The sequence below is a fragment of the Epargyreus clarus genome, unplaced genomic scaffold (assembly GCF_041222505.1).
Source record: "Epargyreus clarus isolate Ecla_fem2 unplaced genomic scaffold, WU_Ecla_fem_2.2 ptg000023l, whole genome shotgun sequence".
Lineage (NCBI taxonomy): Eukaryota > Metazoa > Arthropoda > Insecta > Lepidoptera > Hesperiidae > Epargyreus > Epargyreus clarus.
Window position 1 is genome coordinate 6,525,892 of NW_027332230.1, and position 23,480 is coordinate 6,549,371.

Below are 23,480 nucleotides of genomic sequence, written 5' to 3' on the forward strand. Positions count from 1 at the left end.
GGTTACTGTGTTTATGAAAATAATTGTCTGACATTAAAAAATAATAAACGTATAGTTTATTGTTATTCTATGATAGTTTACATAACAATAAATTGTAACACAACTACAGCATAAATAAAAATGAGTGACAAAAATCGAAAAGGTAATTTAGAATCCAATTGCAACAGCCCATAGATTGTGAAGTTGGGTGGCAGTTCTTGTAGCAACCAAAGAATCTTTTTCGCACACTCGCTTATAGAATCTGTAAGCAAAATAACCGTTTTTTTTAAACAATAAGTAGCCAAGAAGTTTTCCATACGCAGCCTATAAATTTACCTTTACCTAACCTTTGACCAGTTCCAAGAGAACGGGGTTATTACCTGAAGCAGATCACAGTCGTGTTGACACTGCTGAGGATAGGTCACGTGTAAGTCAGTTAAATATAAAAATGGGCATGTAAAAAACCAATTTCTGAACCACACATTAGGCAAAAAAGTTCTAGAGATCAGCATAGTGGCACTACTGCATTATAGTTTGAAGGTTGTTCTAAAGGTAATCCTTACTAATATGATAAATCCGAAAGTAACTCTGTCTGTCTGTCTGGTCTGTCTCTTCTTCACGCCTAAACCACTGAACCGACTTTAATGGAATTTTGTACAAAGATAGTCTAAAACCCGAGAAAGGACATAGGATAGTTTTTATCCCGAAAATCCCACGGAAACTAGGGATGGCGATCTAAGATCGATTAATCGGAGAATCGATCTTTGGACCAAAAAAATCGATTATTTTGATCGATATTAGTAAGGATTGAATCGTAAACTATGCATTTGATCAAGTGATGATCTTTAACAAAGTTGTTGTATGAGCCCACGAAGGTTTCAGAGTTGGTACGACTAATTTTCGCCAGATGGCGCCACTGTCATTCCTATGAAGGTACGAATTTTCAGTTTTATGTATGTTAGTATGTCATATTATTTTCTTTTACACGCGGGCGAAGCCGCGGGCAAAAACTAGTTTGATATAAAGAGTACAAAAAATATAGGTACATTAAGCACATTTACACATTAAGTACAGATAGATCTTCGATTACCGTTTTGATGAAAATCCAAAATTCCGAGGCACAATACTTGCGTGTTTTCAACTTCTTTCTTAAAAAGTTCAGCATTAGCACTTATTAGGAATAAGATTACCATTTTCTCACTAACTTTTAATGTCATTGATAAGTATCTTTCTGGCAAAGTTTGCTGTAAAAATAAGATAAAGGTTCATTTCATCTATTATAACATTAAGTCATTCTGACTTAATGTTATAATAGATGATTGAAATATTTGACTCACCTTATCTTTCAAAGTGGTGAACACAGTCTTGATACATGACATTGACCAAATGAAGAAGTTTGTGTAGAACGTAAACAACTAAAACATGAATATAATGTTTGCGATGAGCAAATAAAGGCGTCTCGTATCCCCTTACTAATATTATAAATCCGAAAGTAACTCTGTCTGTCTGTCTGTCTGACTAGTTGTCTCTTCTTCACGCATAAACCACTGAACCAATTTTAATGAAATTTAGTACAAAGATAGTCTGAGACCCGAGACCGAAGGACATAGGATAGTTTTTATCTGGAAAATCCCACGGGAACTACGGATGGCGATCTAAGATCGATTAATCGCAGAATCGATCTTTTGGACATATAGTCAGGCGCTGTTAGCGCTAGTGTGAAAATAATAATCTGCTCCGGACTATCGCAGAGATACTACGCATAGTGTAATTATATATTATTATAGTTTATCACTTGTGAATTGTGATCCAAAGTTGATTATGAATGGAAACGCAGCACGCCAGCAAGCAGCGCTTAATACGTAATGACTAGGTACCCCTATACTATACTGTAATCAAAAATACCAACAATGTTTCTGGTGTGAACGCGCTGTAAAATCACTGTCAAGATTCAAACCACCACTGCATATTTTAGTTATGTTAAGTATATTTAACAGTTGCAATGACTAAGTTCATTTTTATATGTACCTATTCAAAGACAGATAAAGACCTAAGTCTGTAAACTTGACACGAATCTGTACTTACCAAACATTTATGGGTTTTGGTTAACAAACCGAACGAATACAACGTTCGTTCCACGGCAGTAATAATATTGTTTAGCTTCGAATTATTGTACTTTTCTACTACACCCTTAGCATGCGTATTCATAGTTTTTTTCAGGGTATAATTAATATTTTGAAAACTTAATCTTAAATAGCTACACGTTTTTGCCCACAGCAGAATATCAATTTCAAATGCGAAACAATTTATTATGTTGAAATACCCATCCGAGTAATATTTAGGGCCCACCCAGCCAGTTGTGATTATTTTTTGAAGAAAGGATATACATAATCCTAATATTGCTAGATCTAAGCGATCTATTACCCATCTTCTTATTTTCCAACCAAATGAATCCAAATTCTGACAAATTTTAAATAATAATACTCCATAATTACTTGTAAATGTTAAATTAATCAGCTGGATAAAGTAGATGGAGATCGTAAGGAAAAATCTAAAAGACCAAATTGAAAAATTGCCAAATGGGTATTTTTGAGATGCCAAAGTATGGATATATGTTTCATAAAAGAAACACAAAGATGTGAAACACCAGATAATTGACCAAACTTTTTGAAATATGCTCCTCGAATAAACTAATCTTCCACGTATTGCAATCCGCGTAGTGCCAGTCAATAATTGAACAAAATATATAAGTTTTACTGATTGTAGAATTGATCCAGGACTATTTATAGCGATCATTTTATTCCTTATAGCTTTTTTATACTCCATGACTAAATATAAATGTATGTAGATAACTCTTTAGTTGTCTATTTTTTTAATGTAAGAGATATTTTCCTATTTTTCTTATTCAAAATGCTCACTAAGTTACTCCTACATGGTTTCTGGAAAACTCGGCTACTTCATTATTTTACTTACTATGTTTTTAACCATTAGGTAAATTTGATGTTGATATATAAATCATTCAGTACAGGCACTTTAATTTTGTTATCTAGCTGGACACTTAAGAGCTTGAACGTAATATATTATTTCAACAGTAAAAGCCATTTAAAATGTCGTTAGTATAAACTCACGTCTATCAAGAAAACCTTAGGAGACATCCATTTACTTGATTAGCGTTTAATGTTACACTAAATATCGAAAAACTCGCATTAATCACTATCACTTTAATCATCATTATTCCTTTACATAATACATTATGAAACTCAATTATAAGAAGAACCTAAAAGCTTTGTTAATAAATGCCCTACATAAGTTTCTCTCAGGAGATTTACATAAATTACTTTCCCACCATATTTTTTATGAAGTCCTTAAAAATATTTAGTTCACTTTTGCCCACTGCGTTAGATGTCCAATACAAATATGGTAAATGATATAGAAACCCTGTCCGCAGACATATTGGATGATGATTTCGTTCAAGTTTTCCGATTTATAATTTTTTTGCAAAGAGTATTGGGTTTCATGACAGTGGAAATTAAGTATAGATTTGCAACAGTACCTTCTAAATTATATTTATTTTATTGTTTAGTCCTTTGGATAATTACTGTGGCATCCTTAATCATTTACACGTTCCATTGCAAAGTTAGGGAAGATTCGCTTGTAAGAGGAACTTACTTCAAAATATGCTATATTTTTTATTATACAGGAATTTTAGTAAATGTGTACAGTGGCTATTCCCAGGGAGAGAATTACGTTAAATTTTATGTCAATTTGCAAAAAATTGATCATGATTTACATATGAAAAATGAAAAGAATGTGAACAAACGTCTTGCTAAACAAGTGGCTGCTGTTATGACCTTCAATATGGTGTTCGTGGTTTTCTGGGCAGTATTCTATAACATTGATGTTTTTGACGAATTTTGTCCCGCAGCAAACTTCGTCCTAATTCCTGGGATTGGTAATTTTGTAGAGATGGCGTTCATTATCTTCGTAATTCATTTTATTTCCATAAGAGTGGAATATATCAACCAAGTATTGAAAGGCATATTGAACGACCTACAAATGAGCAAGACACATGAAATACGCAGTGTTTATCGTGACATTCAACCCAATCGATCTTCTGAAGAAAAGACTTGGGAATCAATGATACGTGGAATGTATAACATACTGTGTATCATAGCAGATTTTATTGAACTTTTTCAATATACAGTAAGTACGTAATGTAGTTTTTGTATCTTTTTCTATATGGGCATATGACAGTCTATATACCAAATTATACTACACAAACATGCTTGTCCAATCAGTGACGTAGCTAAGTATGGGCTAAGAAAATTGACCGTATGAACTTCGTTGCGAGGTATTATGTATGGAAATCTCAACGATCTTTTTTTTTCGCCGTTATATTTTAGCGACTGCATGTTTTGGTATACATTGTGCATTTTTTATACAAAGACCTCAACATTGCGGTGGGACTTTAAGCCCTCTAATTCCCTCCAAGCTACGTTCATGAGCAACGCTAATACGACTTCGCCCATGTCTACACAATACGGCACTTTTCAGCAATGATTAAAAAAGGGGCGGCTAAACCTATAGTCCAGGGTGTGCAATGCACACGGGGGCAGGGTTTCATTGCACACGGGCGCTACACGAGCTAGAGCCGCCCCTGATTAAAAAATAAAGAAATCATAATAAACAGAATCATTCTTTCTTCACAGATTTTCTGCTACACATACCAGTTAAATATTTGGTACATGATCATGATGCAAAGCGTAATTGAAATTATTAAATACGAGGTAATAACGGAGTAACATATGTAGTTAGATAAGAAACAATAAATAAACTTGAAAATGAATGAACCTAAAAGAACAAGCGTATTGGTAAAGAATAGAAAGAGATAGTTTAATGGAGGGACATAACGCTTTTTCCTTACATAACATTGCTTTTGCTACCATTAAACATCTACTTAACGTAAGCCGCCCAATAGATGTATCATAGATACATCATCAGAGGATTTGGCCACCGTCCATCGTGCTGGCAATGTGCGAATTGGTAGATTTCGCACAACTTTTTCAAGTTTAAGTTCGTTATAGCAAGTGATAAACAATTGTCTATTTTCTAAAAGGTTCATAACTTTGGAAAACCAGAGATGCGTGCCTGGGGTTTGAACCTTGGGCCCTCTGGATGTGAGCCAAGTTTCAACCAATAGGCATTACTACTATTATAAATATCTAAATGTAATGTATTTAACTGTTTTTTTTCAGTCTACGGTGGCATTTTGCCCGTCGTTCTGTATTATAATATTAGTTCCATACTCTATGATCGTATTAATAATATTATGCTATTTATCTGAAAAGCTCACCGGTAAATTGGAGACAGCAAGAAAACTCAGCATTCTTCTCTCTTCGCGAACTGAGAGTTAGTATCTATAAATTGTATAACCTTCTAAAACTCAGTGTCGGAATTTTGCCGTCAGTAGCAGGGGCGTAGCTACCGCCGTATCTGCCGTATCAATTATACGGGGCCCCCGGGCCACGGGGGCCCCCAAAGTGTGTAAGGGAAAAGAAATAAAAACTTCCTAATTTATTTTATTTTACAAATGACAAAATTCTATAAAGCAATTACTTTTTATCCCGCCTTAAGCGTGCGTTCAAAAGTTGGCAACACTCTGCATCGTTATGGCGGGCTGCGGGACTTCCCCGTTTTACTTACTTCATCTGCAACTCAGCGGGGAATCCCTAAATAATAAAATCGATATCGCGATGTACGTGTACGTACATACTCTACATTGGATGTTAAACCACGAAGTGCAGTGCAGTGTTTATTTACGCGTTTTATGTAATTGTGCATTACATTGTAATTCAGTACAAACAATATTGTTCTTCTGGTTTAACAATATTAGTAGCGATTTGTAAAAGAAATGAGTGAAAGGAAAAGAGATTATCCCAGCGGTGCTGAGAAAAGAAAAAGTAAACGGAAAAGGGAAGAGGTTATAAATAAAGTGCCCAAAATTTCTTCATTTTTTCAGAGACAAGATACTGTGAGTGATTTAGATTGGAAAGGTAAGTACTACCCAACCCATTTATTCGGGGTCCGTAGTGATAAACAAGGAAATCTTTTAATTTCGGTCTGTCAATCTGTCCGTCACAATAAGTGGTCTCCCCCCCCCCTCGATTTTTACAACTACTGGTCCAAAAATCTAAAAAAGATATTGGAGACTCCTTACTAATTAAACTTTTACATGAAATTGGTTTGGCAAAAATCTTAAAACGGATAAGGTTTAAAAATAAATGTCAAATTGTAAAATTAGTTCTTCGAAAAACCGAAGTACTTACTAATTTACACAAGTACTATTTTACACGACGCTAATGTGGATCTGCGTGGTTAGATACGCGTGGTTGGTTTATTATTTACCTGTAGCGAAGGGTGAATTTTGTTTTTAGAGTTCCGTGCCTCGAAACAAAAAAAAAACCAAAACTCTAACTTATCTATAGGATCAATTTGTTTTGTTGTTTGTCTATCAGTCTGTATCGTATCGTAAATTGCGTGTTGAGAACTTCAGATGTGCAGACTCGCTTTCGGGTTGTTCTCGTTTTGTATGGCCACTACACTACGCGCTGCGTTCAAATAGCACGCAGGTGTAATGTAACGCACGGACGGGCTGCAGGTGATTTTGTATCTACTAATACGAGCACAATCCGCGTAGAGTCTGTGTGCGTCTGAACTGAACACTCTCTAACTGTGACCCTTAGTAAAGTTATTTATTTATATATAACTCTTTTTAGTTTAGTATCAAAGCATTCGTATTTATTTTTAACGAATACTCGTTTATTTTTAGATTCTTCTGAAGCACCTTCTTCGTCAAATATCCATTCGGAAATAGAAGAAAGCCAAGCACATACTTCATCGGATGTCCATCCAGAAATTGAAGAACACCAAGTGAACGATTCTGATATATTTGAAGATTGTAATATAATTTCATCAGATAGAGGAAATTTTGGTGACAATTTATCTGAATGCGAACGAAAAATAATTTTTAAATTGGGTCCATTTAAACCACAAGGACCATTTCCAAAAGATTCAGAAAGTAACCGACCTTTTTCGGCCTATTATTATTCATATTTCAATCAGGCAGGCATAAAACTTGTAAGACCATGGTTATGTTATTCTAACGTTTTAAACAAACCGTACTGTCACTTCTGTTGGTTATTAGCAGATCGTCAAAACAAATCGTACTCCTCTGCTTGGGTTAACGGTGTTTCGGTTAGAAGCAATTTTACGCAAACTATATTTGACCATGAAAAGTCACAGCAGCATATGAATGCCTCACTCTGTTATAATAATTGGTTGCAAGGAAATACCATCGATACTCTATTGCAAAGTGAAATCAATAGTAAAATTACATTCTGGAGAGATGTACTGCATCGTATAATTAATGTTATAATTACTTTAGCATCTTGTAATCTATCTTTGAGAGGGCATGATTCTGATTCTGGAAATTTTATGGCAATTTTACGTTTGCTATCTAACTATGATGCAACTTTAAAAGAACTTCTTCTAAAACCGAAAGGCGAAATAAATTATTTAAGCCCTACGATTCAAAACGAAATTATTAGTTTGCTTGGTACCACCGTTAGGAACAATATTATCTCAGAAATTAAAAAAGCTCCATTTCTGACAATAATTCTGGATACAACACAAGACTTGTCAAAAATTGACCAACTTTCTGTAGTTTTTCGATATATCTCGGTTACAGAAAATGATGATTATGTGCCTAAAGATATAAAAATCTGTGAGTCCTTTTTAGGATTTATAGCAGTAACCGATTGCAGTGCTGCAGGTCTAAAAACTGACATTTTAAATTTGACTAAAGAATATGGAATTGATTTGACTAAATGTAGAGGACAGGGTTACGATGGAGCAAATGTTATGTCGGGTGTTTATGGAGGATTACAAACCCTAATAAAAGAGCATGCTCCAAATGCCGATTATGTTCATTGTGCTGCGCACGCTTTAAACTTAGTTTTAAACGATGCTGCGAGACACGTTCGTGAAGTATCGACTTTTTTCGATAATTTAGAAAAAATATATACTTTTTTTGGCAATAGTATAAAACGCTGGGCTATGCTAAGTGACGATCCATCTGAAAAATATTTGATTACCCTTAAAAAAGTATGTCCAACCAGATGGTCTTCTAGGAACGACGCTTTATTAGCGGTAAAGAAAAATTTTTTACTAATCATGAAAACTTTGTACCAACTAAATTTAATTTCAAATAAAAAAGATGAACGTGAAGAAAGTAAAAATATAATTAATATTTTAGAGAGTTATGATTTCTTAGTGCTCGTTACATTTTTTTCTTCACTATTTGAAATTATTAATCCTATTTCTAAAGCTCTACAGCATGAAAATAATGACTTACAGAAATGTAGTATTTTATTAAGTAATCTTTTAAATAGACTGTGCCAATTAAGAAATCAGATTTCATTTAATAGTTTGCTAAATGAGTCTAAAGATTTAGCAAAAGAGTGGGGGGTAACAACTGTTTTTAAAAACAGTAGGCGAAAGATAACGAAGCGTTTTTTTGATGAGTTATCACAAGATGAGAGAATTTCCGACCCGGAATCCTATTTCAAAGTCAATGTATACTATTGCTGTTTAGATATATTAATTTCTCAAACTAAAGAAAGATTTCAGAGCCTTTGCGACCTGAGTAGTATGTTCGAAATATTACAACCGGAGAAACTCCTATCTTCTTCAAACGAAGAGATATCAATCGCTTCCGGAAAACTGTCGGTTAAATACAGTAAAGACATCTCAGTTAATCTTTGTGACCAATTAAAGGCTCTAAAAACATGCTTGAAATCTGAAATTCAAAAAATTTATTCCATTAAAGAACTCATTGAATTATTGCTAGTAAAATTCAATAGTCTTGCATCTAGTTTTCCCGAGGTAATCACAGCATGCTTTTTATTCTTGACCCTTCCAGTTACAACCGCAACTGCTGAAAGAAGTTTTTCAAAATTAAAACTGATAAAAAATTACTTAAGAACTTCGATGGGACAAGAACGGCTGTCAGACCTCTCACTATTGTCCATAGAGGTAGAAACTTTAGAAAAACTAAAATCATCATCAGCCATAAATGATTTGATAAATCAGTTTGCTGAAAAAAAGGCAAGGAGAATGAATATTTAAAATTTGATTTTTATTTGTAAAATGGTTAAATTATGTTATGATAAATAAATATTTCTTTTCACAATATTTTTTTTCTTTTTGTGAAATATCTTTACCCCCAAACAATATAAGGGCCCCCAAACAATTTTTTATACGGGGTCCCGCCAATGCACGCTACGCCACTGGTCAGTAGACTATTGTAATTTCGCCGCCCCCACCGACCTCTACCTATAATTCGATATCCAATCGCGGGCCAATTCAAATCTTTATTTGGTGCCTATAGTTAACGAAAAAAGATTTTAAGATAAAATAGTATCCTACTTATAACTACCTACACTATAAAATACGAAATAAAACCACATGGCTATGTCATGGATTAGCCTTGATAGATAGATACATTCGTTAATCGAGTCATTATTTTAATTAGACCTTTAATGAGTTATTCTTAAATGACTTGTCATCAAAGTATATCAAATCAAGCATTTACCTATATGGATCTACGTAAATAAATAAAAAAAATGTGTTTGCCTGTTATTCCAAAATAATCGCATTTTTTATTGTAAGTGAGTGAGGGTTGTCTGATACAATTAAGACAGTTATAAGAAGATAGTAGCTGCTGTTTTCTGGTTTGAAGAATGTGGTGAGGAAGTTTTTCGAGGCGTTCAAGCTTAGTCCGCATGGTCACACATGCGCCGGTAGCGCATGTCAGACCAACGTAAGGGGGAGTCTGATCTTATCTAAGGTTGATTATGATTATTAAGGTTGTCCATGGGCGGCAGTAGCCACTTACCATCAATGGGCTGCATGCGCGGCTGCTGCTCCTGTATTATAAAAAAACGGGAAAAAGTTATATAATATGTCTTTATTGTCCAGGGCATCCGCGGATACTAACCACTTATATCATAATCATCACTAATCACAATAAAGTAGAATTTTAAAATATTTTCAGGGCACACCAGAGGGAACGCTAAACGAATGTTATTACTCGTAGAGGTGAAAAGCGATATCTCCATCTACGACGTTTACGCTTTGGACATTCGGCTACCAGTACATTTGCTGGCGATCGTTGCCACGTACATCATAGTGCTCTTGCAGTTTGCCATGTTGTGAAATATAACTGTACTCAGTTGTGAATTTACATATTTTTATAAGTGTACGCAGTCTACGTTCAAAATAATATATAGAAAGAATTGGAAACATGGAAACGCGTATAAACAATACACAGGAATATTTATCCAAAGATATCTTGGAGGAGGAAAGCATAAAATCCTTTGCACCTATCCGAATTCTACAGATATTTTATGGCACCTGCCGTGTGGATGTTAGACATAGATTTGTAACTGCTCCGACAGTCTGGCAAAAGTGTTACTCCATATTCTGTATTATTTCAGTAATATTATCACACTTAAATTTAATGTACATGTACGGACATTATACAAGTCGAAATATTCGTTGCACTGTCACAATTTGGATTATCGTGATCTTAGTAACAAATACTTCTAATTTAATTCACAATAGATTTTTTAACGGCGAAGCAAATGCCAAATTTTATGTTAAATTACAGAAAATTGATAGGATTATGAAAATTGATAAAAACGAAATTATAAATAACTTTATGTATACAGTTAGTGTACTTATTGTCCTGTATACGGTAAATTCTTTGATTTTATCAATTGTTATAGCACTAGCTCCAACATCATTTGATTTCATCGGTGTTATTGGTATAATTTGTAGCAATTTTTCATTTCTAACTGAACTAATGCATTGCTGTCTTAATATATATCACTTTAGTGTTAGATTACGTTTCATCAATTGTATAATAGTAAACTACTTAGAAGGAAATCCAGTAAGGACCAAACCTAGCAGGCGTTTTCACATTAAAATTCCTTTGTCGTATATAGCTTCTTTGTCACATCATTTTGAAACGAGTCCAATAGATGTGTATTTAAAAGAACTGTGTAGTATTTTCGCTACTTTTAGAGAACTATATCAATTTCAAGTAAGTTTATTTTGATAAGTTTTCGTGTAAAGGTCAAAATTCGATCGTAATGCAATCCAAATAAAAACTAAGCAAAGTATAACATTACCTAATGCTTTTCTATTCTAGTACTTAGACTATATTTTCTTTGTTAATATTATAGGTCAGAGAAAGTCTTTTCGTATTAGATACCTATTTATTAAAATGTTATTCCGGGCATGTACCAAAGTAACCTCGTCTTTTTTGGTAGGTAACGTTATGAAATATACAAAAAATAGGATTTCATATTGATTTTTCAGGTTTTATTATGTTACTCCAGATTTATTCCATTAACCTTAATTGGTGTCTATTTTATATTAACCACAGTGAAAAACGATGTAAGTTTTTTATCCATAGCAAGTTAGTATTGTTAAGAATTAATCACGCAATTTAATAACTTAGTGAAATACCTTTAGGAGGAGTGAAAAGAACTGCAGTTTACTGCAGCCAGTTAAACCACATTGTTTTAGTACAGTAACTAAGTAGGTTAATTGCTTTGTTTTAATATTGTAGAATACGTTTATTTGCTATGCGGGCTAGTGTGGGTTTGGAGTATGAGTGCATCAGAGAAGTATACAACCCTAGCACGATGATTAAGCGTAGAGAGATAGCGTATAAGAAATGAAGTACATACATGAGATTGCCTTCTGTTAGTTTTTATTTTGTGCTTTAACACACAGAAATAGTGTTTCTATTTCTTATTATGGTTAAATAATGAGATCCTATTTCAAATTATATGTACTAAATTTGATTTTCAGATAGATGTACCATTTGCACATTTTATAAGTATTGGTTTCCTCAGTTATTTGGATGTACAGACACTCGTCATTCTATCTGCGGTCTGTGACATATTTTTAAAGGAAACTATAAGAACTAAACGCTTATGTACTAGCGTAATGGCACTGAACTACGAAGGTACGAACTTAAAAATGGCGAAAATTTAAGAATTTGTTTATTTAAGGTATGCTAAGTAGCTACTACCAGCCCCAAATACGATATTTTGAACCGCGGCAAAATCTTGTCAAACAAGCCCACCGCTCGCCAAAAATTAAAATATAGTGTTAAAAACTGTACAAGTATACAAAATGGGGACATTTTTGTGACCGGAAAAAATAGTACCTACCCACCCTTGATTTTGCGCTCATTAGCAAATTATGTACTATTTTCTATTCCGTCCATTAATTTTATGTATTCATTCACATTTATGTAACATTTAACTAACATAAAATGAAATGTCGAAAATTTACAATACACAAAAAAAGAATGAAAACAAAAGTCGTAACTCAAAAAGCTGTAACTCTAAAAATAAGTATAACGAATTTTGTTAAAAAAACGACTTTCTGCTAATTCATATTGGATTATACTTTATATTATATATGTGTACGTGTCTTGCAATACCCTATTCATACCACAGCAGTCTAAATCACTGTAAATATTGATAGATAATGAATAATGGACAAAAAAATCTCATTCCACAGGTTCATTATGGAAGAAAGCCAAAAAAATACGAAACATGATTGAAAAGTCCCCACCACGGTTTTCGGTGTATGATATGTGGATCATAAATGCACTTTCGATTCTCAACTTGATTTATGCAACCACATCATTTATTATCACGCTGTTGCAATTTATTTTTGTTTAGGTATTTAGAGATCCATTACAAATTTTGACTTTGATTACACCTAGTTTGATCCAGATAACAGAAGCACCAAATGGTCTCATCATACCAATTTCTGTAAAATAAATTTAAAATGTGTGTTTAAATAGTTAAGTGTGATGCACAAATTAAATATGTAAAACTTAGAACTACTCATTGTCTTTTACCAGATTCAGAATAAAAATAAATAAAAATTATATGTTACATTTTCTTTTCCTTTCCCTACATATCAATCCAGACACTAGATGAACATACTCGTACTGAAATATATTCAAAGTAAACTTTAAAACAAGTAATTAATATTTATGCACTAAACCCCCCCAAGGTGGCCGTGTCCAACGGACTGCCCTGGGGGAGCAGTTTTCGCTCCTCCCACACCATGTAGTGTTTACGACAGTATGCGACCAAACATACCGCCGTCCCTACCGGGGTCGCTTGCTGGACGGTTCGAGCTCCCACTCTTGCCGCCCGCAACCCCCGAAGCCCCCTTTTAGTCGCCTCCTACAACAGGCAGGGGATACCGTAGCCCTATTATAGTCCCGGAAGTACAGGGACAATGCAGCTGGCCTACAGTTCGTTTACTATACATATCATAGGAGTGAATGAGATAACTTTGGAGCGTCGGACATCTTGAAAAATGATGATAGAGTTATGTCGTTTAATAACGGAGTTCCCATGGAAATCTTCCAGCTCCATAATTTCCATCTCATAATAATATTGTATTGTCACCCAATGAACATATGCATGAAAAATTATAATCTTCGATTGAGCTGTAAATCGAATATCAGGAAGTGGGTTGTATGCTTCGATGACTAATCGAAAAAAAAAAGTGATCGAAGGTTGTATGGGATGGATATCGCATACTGAGAGCACTAAGCGACGTGATATAATAGTGGTAGCAAGCGAGCATACAGTCCACTTGATGGTAAGTGACTACCGACGTCTATGGGCATCTGTGATTGGCCCCAGTTAAGATTCCTACTTGAGATCCTTCCTTACCCTTGAAACCAGAACATAACAGCGCTTAACACTGCTTTTATTAGGCAGAAATAGGTATATCGATAGTGGGGCCTGTGTCGACTTACATACCTACTTATATCCTGCTGAAACTATGTATATAGGTAGATATGTGTACATAATAGTATAGTGCCTACACCATAAAATATGAAATTACGAACATATAGGTAGGTTAAAGTTGTTGATTAGAATTGATACTCTTCATTAATTAAGTTATTATTTTAATTAGTCCTTTAATAAATTATCGTTAAATGACTTGCCATGGCACTATATAAAACAACATCCACACGTAAAAAAAAACCAATGTGTCTGACTGTGTTTCCAAAATAAGTGGCAGTTAAAAACTACTTAACACCCCTTTTTCTTTTCTCTGTAGATGAAGTTCCACTCCGGCGGCACCACCGCCACACCTATTTCTGCCTAATAACAGCAGTGTTAGGCGCTGCTGTGTTCCGGTTTGAAGGGTGTGGTAATCGAGACAGACTTTTCCGAGGCGTTCCAGCTTAGTCCTCAGGACTAGCGGCGCATCTGTGGCCGACCTCAGGTAGGAATATCTTATCTTATCTGAGATTGATTACAGATGTCCATGGGCGGCAGTAGCCACTTACCATCAGGTGGACTGCACGCTCGTCTGCTACTCTTAAAAATACTATGGATTTGTAGGCGTTGTTCTTCAAAGGAACGCTCGTTATCTCCAAGTACTCTAGGTATACTCTACCCAAGGTAAAGTATAATAGGGTAGTCATTGCTGATCACAATATAATGTAGATATTAAAATTATTTCAGGGCACACCCGGGGGAAATGCGAAACAAACTTTATTACTCGTTAACTTGAAAAGCGATATTTCCATTTACGACGTCCACGCTTTAGGCATTCGGTTACCAATACATTTGCTGGCCATCGTTGCTCGCGACCCACATCATAGTGCTCATCCAGTTTGTCATGTTGTGAAGTTCAATTATACTCGATTGCTTATTTACGTATACTTATAAACTCAGACTTCAAAATAATATAAAGAAAAAAATCACAAACATGGAAACACGTATAAACAATACACGGGAATATTTATCCAAAGATATTTTGGAGGAGGAAAGCATAAAATCCTTTGCACCTATCCGAATTCTACAGATTGTTTTTGGAACCTGCCGTGTGGATGTTAGACATAGATTCGTAACTGCCCCGACATTCTGGCAAAAGTGTTACTCCATATTCTGTATTATTTCAGTAATAGTATCATGTATGCATGTTATTTATGTTCACCTGTATGGATATTATAGGTACCAAAATATCCGAACCTCTGCCACAATTTGGTTATGCATATTCATATTATCAAACATTTGTAATTTAATTCACAGCCGATTTTTGAACGGCGAAGCCAATGCCAAATTTTATGTTAAATTACAGAAAATTGATCGGATTATGAACATCGATAAAAATGAAGTAATACAAAACTTTACGTACACTATTAGTGTGATTATTTCCTTAATTATAGTAGTATTTTTAATTATGTCAGTTTGTTTGGCATTAGCACCACTATCATATGATCTCGTCGGTTCCGTTAGTGTGATTTATATCGATTATTCCTTTTTAACTGAACTTATGCATTGCTCTCAAAACATATATCTCTTCAGTGTTCGATTACGTTTCATCAATTGTATAATAGTAAACTACTTAGAAGGAAATCCAGTAAGGCCCAAACCCAGCAAGGGTTGTCTCAGTAGTATACGTTTGATGTATGTAACTTCTTTATCACATCATTTTGAAACGAGTCCAATAGATGTCTACTTAAAAGAACTATTGGATATTTTCGCAACATTTAGAGAACTATATCAATTTCAAGTAAGTATATTTCGGCGTATTAGTGTAGGTATACGTATAGCCATTATATGTAATACTTTACTACTATGATATACCTAAATATATCGTGTATTTGTAAACCAAATGTCATGATGAAACCAGTTAGGTAATTCAGCTTATTTGCATAATATAAAACATGCAAAATAAAGTTTTGATTTTCAGGTTTTCATAGGTTACTCCAGAATCATTCCAATATCCTTGGTCGGCATCTACATCATTATAACCTCAGTTAAAAGCAATGTAAGTATTTATCCAATATAGCTATTCAATTTTCTAAAACTGTTAACATAACAAACTTCTTGATTTTTTTATTTTGATTTGAAGAAACGCCTCATTTTTTTTACAAAATAATTGATATTAACCTGCAGATTGTCAATTAAGTAATATTATAAAGTTGCTTAGCACATACCGCTTGACACATTATTGTGTAGGTACCTATAACGCTCAATACTACTGCAATATTTCATTACCTACGCTTGTAAATAAGTGGCATACATTAGTAATGATACGTGGGTAGAGTCCGCGCCAAACGTCTAGTCCACTTTGAATATAGAAACGAGTCGCGTCGCAACAGTAAATTGTAGATATTAGCTGGAGGAAGACAGCGCGGGACCTCCTTAGCACCTGTCCGCTGCCCACTCTCGCGCACGGGTACATAGCTGTGTTAGTATACCTTACTGTTGCTACAGAGTACCTATATGCTGTAATTGTGTTCGACCGCATTTGGCTCTCTGACTACACCTGCGCGCAACAACTTCATAGCGGACTAGAAGTTTATACTTAATTTCAGATTATACAAATTTGGTTTTCAGATAGTTGTACCTCTAGAACATTGTGCTATTATAACTGGTTCATGTATCTTCGATGTGTGCCTACTCGTAATGCTATCTACATTTTGTGACATGTTTTTAAAGGAAACCATAAAAACTAAACGCTTATGTACTAGGGTGATGGCGCTGAACTATGAAGGTACGGAAAATTCAAGACTTTATTTTTTTAAAGATCCTTACATACTATACGAAAAAGGAGTAAGGAACCATACAGCTCTTATGTTACTTAGTAGATCAATGAGGTAATATTAAATAGTCGCTGTTCGCAAGGCAATATAAAGAACTATAATACTAGGACGCCACTTATTGGGTTCTCTGTCCCACTTACAGACCTTACGAAAAACCATCACTACTTGCCACACTTTTGTGGTCAATTTGGTAATTGTTTTTGGGAAAGAAAGTTGGTCCCCGTTTGATGTTAGCAAGTTTTAACATGTTAGCCAGAAAGGCTCATGTCAAAAGACAATAGAAAGCATATTTTATAAAGATATATATATTCTGAATATAATTAATAAATTGTCTCGCGGGCAGCAACCTTTTAACATTCCTATAAACTGGGATCACCTTAAATGTTAAATAATTGTTCCTATAGTCTTTTGAGTGATTGTCTTCCAATCACACTATAATGTTGCTACAAAGCAAGAATTTCTTTTTACAGGATCCGTACGGGAGAAAGCCAGAAAAATACTAATAATTATTGAAAAAAACTCACCAGACTTTTCAGTGTATGACATGTGGATCACAAATTCACACACATTTCTTAGCTTGATTAATGTGATCGCATCACTTACTATCACGCTGCTGCAATTTATTTTTCTTTAGGCATTAAGGATAAAAATCGTTTTGTGGGGGAAGAAGGGGAGTCTCGGTACATACTAAATAATATTTTCTTCATTAGAAACAATATAAGGTTGTAAGGAGAATCGGTATAATTAAGTATGTTTTCCAGTGAAACATCGACAAACCTACGTTTAGAAATTGTCATGTCAAATTTACAATTTCACAATTTCACATGACAATTTCTAAACGTAGGAACGTGTGAACGTGAACGTTTGAACGTGTAAATTTTCAAATTAGTTAATTAATGTTATGTTGCGTGAATTAAGTTTAAAAGAAACCTCATAAATTAAATTCGTTGTATTTTGAGATGTTTCCAATATGCCTTGATGATTATGTTAAATACAAAACAATAAAAAAAATATATGTCATGGAAAAGAACCGTTTATTTAATAGTTATGCAACATTTTGTACAATAGTAAGAATTAAGAAACATTGTTAATTCTATAAAAAATCCTATAAACGAATAAAGTTGCTAAAACATCTAAATACCTATTATAAATGGACGGAATAGCATAAGTTGCTGCACAAAAGTTGCCTATTTTTAACAGACTTCAAAAAGGAAGAGATTCCCAATTCGACTATTTTTTTATGGTTTCTTTAGGACATTTCCAAGTTTTTGAAGAAACAAATGTCAGTGATTACAAATTCTTATTATACAATAATATGAATATTGTCAGTCACCTTTTGAACACACTCTTATTAATATATTGGAATGTCATTATATGGTAAGCCTACTTTAATAGAATAAAATTAGTAATCAAACATTTTTGTCATATGCAGGGTGAATCTTACTTCTCGATCCGAGTCAATTCCCGAGTAAGGAATTTTACATATGTTAAGAGGTTATGTTTTTTTTTTTAATCGGCCGCAGATCTCTTTTCATCATTTTATGCTAATCTGAAACTATAAGAGTTTCGGAATTCGCCATCCACGCACATTGAAAAATTCACCCTGTATAATATATGTAGACATAATTCTTGCAAATTACAAAATATTTTACTTTGAAAGTCTTAGGTCATCACTAAATACATATCATTAACTTTTCTCACTTACAAATACTTCAGAAGATACACTGTATGTATGTTATACTATCTATTTTATGTCACTGTCAATTTTTTTTAAGTTCACAATTCATTCATGAATTAAATTTAATAAAATGCATTTTTATTAAATTTAATTCATGTTTTAATTTAAGTTTTTCTTGTATTACTTCTGTTATCAAAATAATTTTAAAATGGATGGTCAATATCCTGTATACACGATCATGGAATATGTTTATTGGATGTGTGCATAGCAATGCATTGGTGTGTGTAATTCATTTGTATTCTATAGTCTACAATCAGATCTACAATACATTCTTATGCTTGAATGAACATCAAAGCAATGATAATTTAGTGAATAGTACAATGACTGTTGATAATGTCAATGCCAGCATGGATTTTGATAAATTTGTTGCACCATTACACCTGTGATCCAGATAACAAAAGCACCAGACCGTTTCGTCATACCAGTTTCTGAAAAATAAATTAAAAAATATATTCATAGATTGAATGTGATGCACAAAGTATGTACTATATCATATTTCTGTAAATTTAAGGAATTATAAGTTATATGTATAACTTAGATCTTATATGTATAGCTTTAACAGGTTCAGATTAAAAAGTTATTAACTGTTACAATAGTTTTCTTTAGCCTTTAAATTAGAGATCTCAACTTAGTCAAACTGCTTATCTTCAAAAGTATGTAACCAATTCAAATTTATGATTGAGAGTATGTTTGCTTGCCTTTTTAAACATTATATACTGTTTTATCAGTCATGGCATCATCTTATAGATATAGGGACTGCAAGTAAAGTTATATACAAAATAAACAACATTTTTTTAATTACCTCTGAATATCCAGTTCTTTTATAGTGTTATTGACATAGTTGGCCAAGTTTACATCTCGCGCAGCTGGCCTGCAGCCCTCATAAGTATCCGCAGGGATGTCAGTTCGGAAAGCTTTGAAATTGCTCAAACAATCTCTTGTTATAACTTTCTCGGCTGTAAGTGGTCAAAGTTAGTTACAATCAGTCACTATGGGACAATACACAGATATAGATTTAGGCAAGTCTAATAAATGTATATTGTGTTATGCGATTAAAACACAGTATGTTAACATAAAATTAAGCTTATAACCATATTTGCACGCCGAAATGGTAAAATAAGGGGATTATTGTATCCGAGGACAGATTTCACCAGAATTTTGTACCTTATTTGGCAAATATGTATGTTTGATTTGATTTGATTTAAATGAATGTCCTGCCACCCATTTTATAAAGGTTGGTTTGAAGGTGTCAAAGCTGTGTGAAGTATATCATTCTGAAGTATATCATAAATAAAATTATTTTCTATATTTAGGTTTCTTCTCAGAGAGAGGTTTAAAGCCAGCATAGACATGCTGATTTTGATATTTTCACATCTTTGATAAGTATTTAATACAGAACCCTTCGGTATACAATTTTTTTGACTTGTAATACACATAGATTTTAAATTCACATTTACATACCTAAAACTCAAACCCTAGGTCCCCAATTTAAATAGCTAAACTTTACAACTAAGCCATCCATGCTTTTACACTTTTTTAAGGAAGTAAAAAGTACAAACCTCCTTTTCTCTCTATTAATTTAACACATATGTCTTCAACATCGGGACATGGGTTGCCCAGGTAGCCAATGCCTCGCCAATTGAAAGGCTCCATACAGCCGGGAGTAGCTGCTGAACACTGATAACACCATATTGCTAAACCTAGAACAATTTATAATATTTTACTTATGACTTCCTTCAAGTTAATCAATATTTTATATTTAATAATATATACTGAAAGTAAAAATGTCAGTTAATAGTATTAGTTGGTAGTATGAGTGACTCAATGTGATAATAATAAATTAATGGCTACTCATGAGAGCTCGTTTGAAAAGCCTCGAATAAGCCTTACAGTCAATGGTGGTAGATCTAAAGACCTTTACAAAGAAGTTCGTTATATTATGTAAAATATCACTAATAAAGAATTTTTGAAAATCCCCATGTGTATTTAGCAGATAAAATTTAAATACGTAGTTTAAAATTATTTTAAAACGCTTTATTTTAATAAACATGACTAACATTACTGGCTTTGAAAATTTTTGGCTTTGTAAAAGCCATATCCCATAAGTAGTATAAATCCAAATTAGAGAAAAAACTATTACAAAATCCTACATTGATAGAAAATTTAATTTTATAATAAAACACAACACCGTCCAGTAAAGCCACACCTTGTTATTATGTTCCTTGGAGTTCAAAACCAACAATATTAATTGTTACTTACTTTCGTGAATACCCGATACCAATGCCAACAAAATAATAACCTTCATTCTTTATAATTCACTGTAATAAGCATAAAGTAGTAAAGTAGAAGTTTATACTTTTTTAGGATAAAGAAAATGTTTATTTAAACTAACACTGCTAGCGGTTGCGCGTCTCCTTGTTCATTTGACAGAACTTTGACGTTACCTACTTGTCAGATTAGTCAATTGCCAGTATTTGTCACTATTATAAAGTCTTTGCACATTAGCACAGAATATAAATCAACATAAATGTAAATTGTTTGTGTAATATTTTTTTTAATTCTAGCTCTATTTTGCTTCTTTTTTTAGCCTAACAATATGTAGTATTTTTATGGTCGTATTCCATCAACATTACCATAAAAATATATCACGTACATGAAAAAGTACATAATATTATTTATTACTTTTATGCGTAATTTACATTAGCATAATATATAATATATCATAACTAATATAACATAACTTAGGTTAAAGTCTCAATACTTTTATTAGCTTGGTATGTATGGTGTCCGTGAAACTAGCACAGCATTTGCCAGCAGAGCACTAAAAAATGAGAGTTCTATTCGCATGCACAAGAGTTCTATAGTTCCTGATAGTTTTCAGAAATAGTTCTGGCGATTTCACGGAGATAAAGCAGAATGAAATAGTGCTCTGCTAACTTCACACAGCAGAGCATTTTCTAGAAAATTAAAGAAAAAGCCATTGACTAGTGTAATTAGCTAATATCTAGAGTTCCTAATAGTTTTCAGCGATAGTTCTCGCGATATACCCTGAAAAAAGAATTACTGAAAAAATAAACTGGCAACAATTTAAATAAAAAAAATATGCAAAAAGGTTCTCTAAAAGCGGAAACTCGTCGATTTTGCAAAGTCGAGTAATAAAATTATACCTTTGAACAATAGCTGTCCCAGACACTTACACTAAAGTGCCAGCAGAGCATATGGAACAGTAAAAATCGGAAGGATTTTAGACATTTTTTTAATTATTTCTACGCAACCAAGGCATGGGAATTCATCGGTTTTACATAGGCTAGTAATTTAAGTATATTTTAAAAATATAATCAATCCCAGAACTCACACTAAAGTGCCAGCAGAGCATACTAGAATATTAAAAATCGGAAAGATTTTCGAGAAATATATTTTTTTAATGATTTCCACGCAACCAGGGGGCGAGAACTCATCTGTTTTAAATAGATAAGTAATATGGCTACAATTTAAAGACATAACGAATCCCAGAACTCACACTAAAGTGCCAGCAGAGCATACTAGAATAGCAAAAATCAGATGGACTTTCGACAAATATTTTTTTTCAATCATGTCCACGTAACCAGATGGCGGGAACTCATTAGTATTATATAGAATAGTAACATAGCTACAATTTAAAAATATAACCAATCCCAGAACTCACACTAAAGTGCCAGCAGAGCATACTAGAATAGCAAAAATCGGATACATTTTCGACATATATTTTTATTCAATCATGTCCACGTAACCAAATAGCGGGAACTCATCGGTTTTATATAGACTAGTAATATAGCTATAAATAAAAAATATAACCAATCCCATAACTCACACTAAAGTGCCAGCAGAGCGTACTAGAATAATAAAAATCAGATGGATTTTCGACAAATATTTTTTTTTCAATCATGTCCACGTAACCAGATGGCGGGAACTCATCGGTTTTATATAGACTAGTAACATAGCTACAATTTAAAAATATAACCAATCCCAGAACTCACACTAAAGTGCCAGCAGAGCATACTAGAATAGCAAAAATCGGATACATTTTCGACATATATTTTGATTCAATCATGTCCACGTAACCAAATAACGGGAACTCATCGGTTTTATATAGACTAGAGTTCAACACCACAAAACATTTTATACTGACACTCTTCACCTCGCAATTTTACGTTCTAAGTACGTTTTCAAAGGGAAATTTCTAAATTTCTCTCAATTTTTACATCACTTAACGATTTGTATCAACAAACCATAATACTTTAAAATTATGATGACGAGATCACTAATGTACTCTGACGTTTGGATAGTACTTTGAAATTTGTATATTGTAAGAGGACCAAAGGTGACTATTTGTCGTTTATCGTTATTATTTTAATGACACCTTCAGAATAGATCGAAACAAACAGCATTTTTTTGTTTCATTCCCACACATGAAATGCTATATGACAATAATGAATAAAATATAGTTGGGTTAGTTTTTATTCTAGTCCGTCTTCTATGCTAGTATTGTTCTGAGACAATAGACGATTTTAATAATCTATTCGTCCTTATCAGGAACATCAGGATTTACCTACGATTTTTAGACGATGTTCGAGTGCCTTAAACAAATTTCATGGCAAAGTTTGCCATGAACTTACTTACAGGCACTAGATAGCAATTGATTTACTATTATTGATTTCAGTTTGATTAACTAAAAAAGAGTGGTTATATTGTTTTAAATAAATTATAATAAAAAAAACTAAAAACCACGCTTTTGCTTGTTAATCAAATTAGAAATTAAAAATAATTCTTAGTGTGTAAAAATAAAATGATTGACGAGAATTAATGCTACTGTTTTAAACGCGCTAAATTAATTCCCGTCAAACATTTTATTCTTATGTTTACAACAATAAAAGCGTAGTTTTTAGTTTTTTAAACTATAAATTTAACTTTTTACTAAACATTTCATTTTTATTTGAAATTATGTAACCGATACTTGGTTTTTCTATATATGATTTTTTATATCGATACTAA

General features: G+C 33.3%; 4 protein-coding genes and 1 long non-coding RNA gene across 5 annotated transcripts; 3 read left to right on the forward strand and 2 right to left on the reverse strand.

The window, feature by feature from the left end:
* Positions 1-21: 21 nt before the first annotated feature.
* On the reverse strand, positions 22-1,390 carry LOC140751537 (uncharacterized). Its single transcript, XR_012103361.1, has 3 exons — positions 1,317-1,390; positions 1,070-1,223; positions 22-241 (listed from the first exon to the last, which is right to left on the reverse strand). It is a non-coding gene; the product is annotated as an uncharacterized LOC140751537 (long non-coding RNA).
* Positions 1,391-3,396: 2,006 nt separating this feature from the next.
* On the forward strand, positions 3,397-4,712 carry LOC140751848 (uncharacterized). The gene has a single exon (XM_073085930.1). It carries the CDS (start codon positions 3,397-3,399, stop codon positions 4,192-4,194), a length of 798 nt encoding a protein of 265 aa, XP_072942031.1. The 3' UTR covers positions 4,195-4,712.
* Positions 4,262-12,966, forward strand: LOC140751749 (uncharacterized). Its single transcript, XM_073085787.1, has 9 exons — positions 4,262-4,276; positions 4,689-4,778; positions 5,999-6,032; positions 6,809-6,909; positions 10,075-10,224; positions 10,343-11,143; positions 11,422-11,499; positions 11,920-12,076; positions 12,640-12,966. The coding sequence occupies exons 1-9, from the start codon at positions 4,262-4,264 to the stop codon at positions 12,801-12,803; spliced, it is 1,590 nt and encodes a 529-aa protein (XP_072941888.1). The 3' UTR covers positions 12,804-12,966.
* A 1,902-nt stretch (positions 12,967-14,868) lies between these two features.
* Positions 14,869-17,511, forward strand: LOC140751750 (uncharacterized). The gene is made up of 3 exons (XM_073085788.1): positions 14,869-15,522; positions 16,506-16,662; positions 17,182-17,511. Exons 1-3 carry the CDS (start codon positions 14,869-14,871, stop codon positions 17,343-17,345), a joined length of 975 nt encoding a protein of 324 aa, XP_072941889.1. The 3' UTR covers positions 17,346-17,511.
* A 752-nt stretch (positions 17,512-18,263) lies between these two features.
* On the reverse strand, positions 18,264-20,888 carry crim (QVR superfamily protein crim). The gene is made up of 4 exons (XM_073085629.1): positions 20,709-20,888; positions 20,009-20,149; positions 19,252-19,405; positions 18,264-18,877 (listed from the first exon to the last, which is right to left on the reverse strand). The coding sequence occupies exons 1-4, from the start codon at positions 20,752-20,754 to the stop codon at positions 18,739-18,741; spliced, it is 480 nt and encodes a 159-aa protein (XP_072941730.1). The 5' UTR covers positions 20,755-20,888; the 3' UTR covers positions 18,264-18,738.
* Between the last annotated feature and the right edge of the window lie 2,592 nt (positions 20,889-23,480).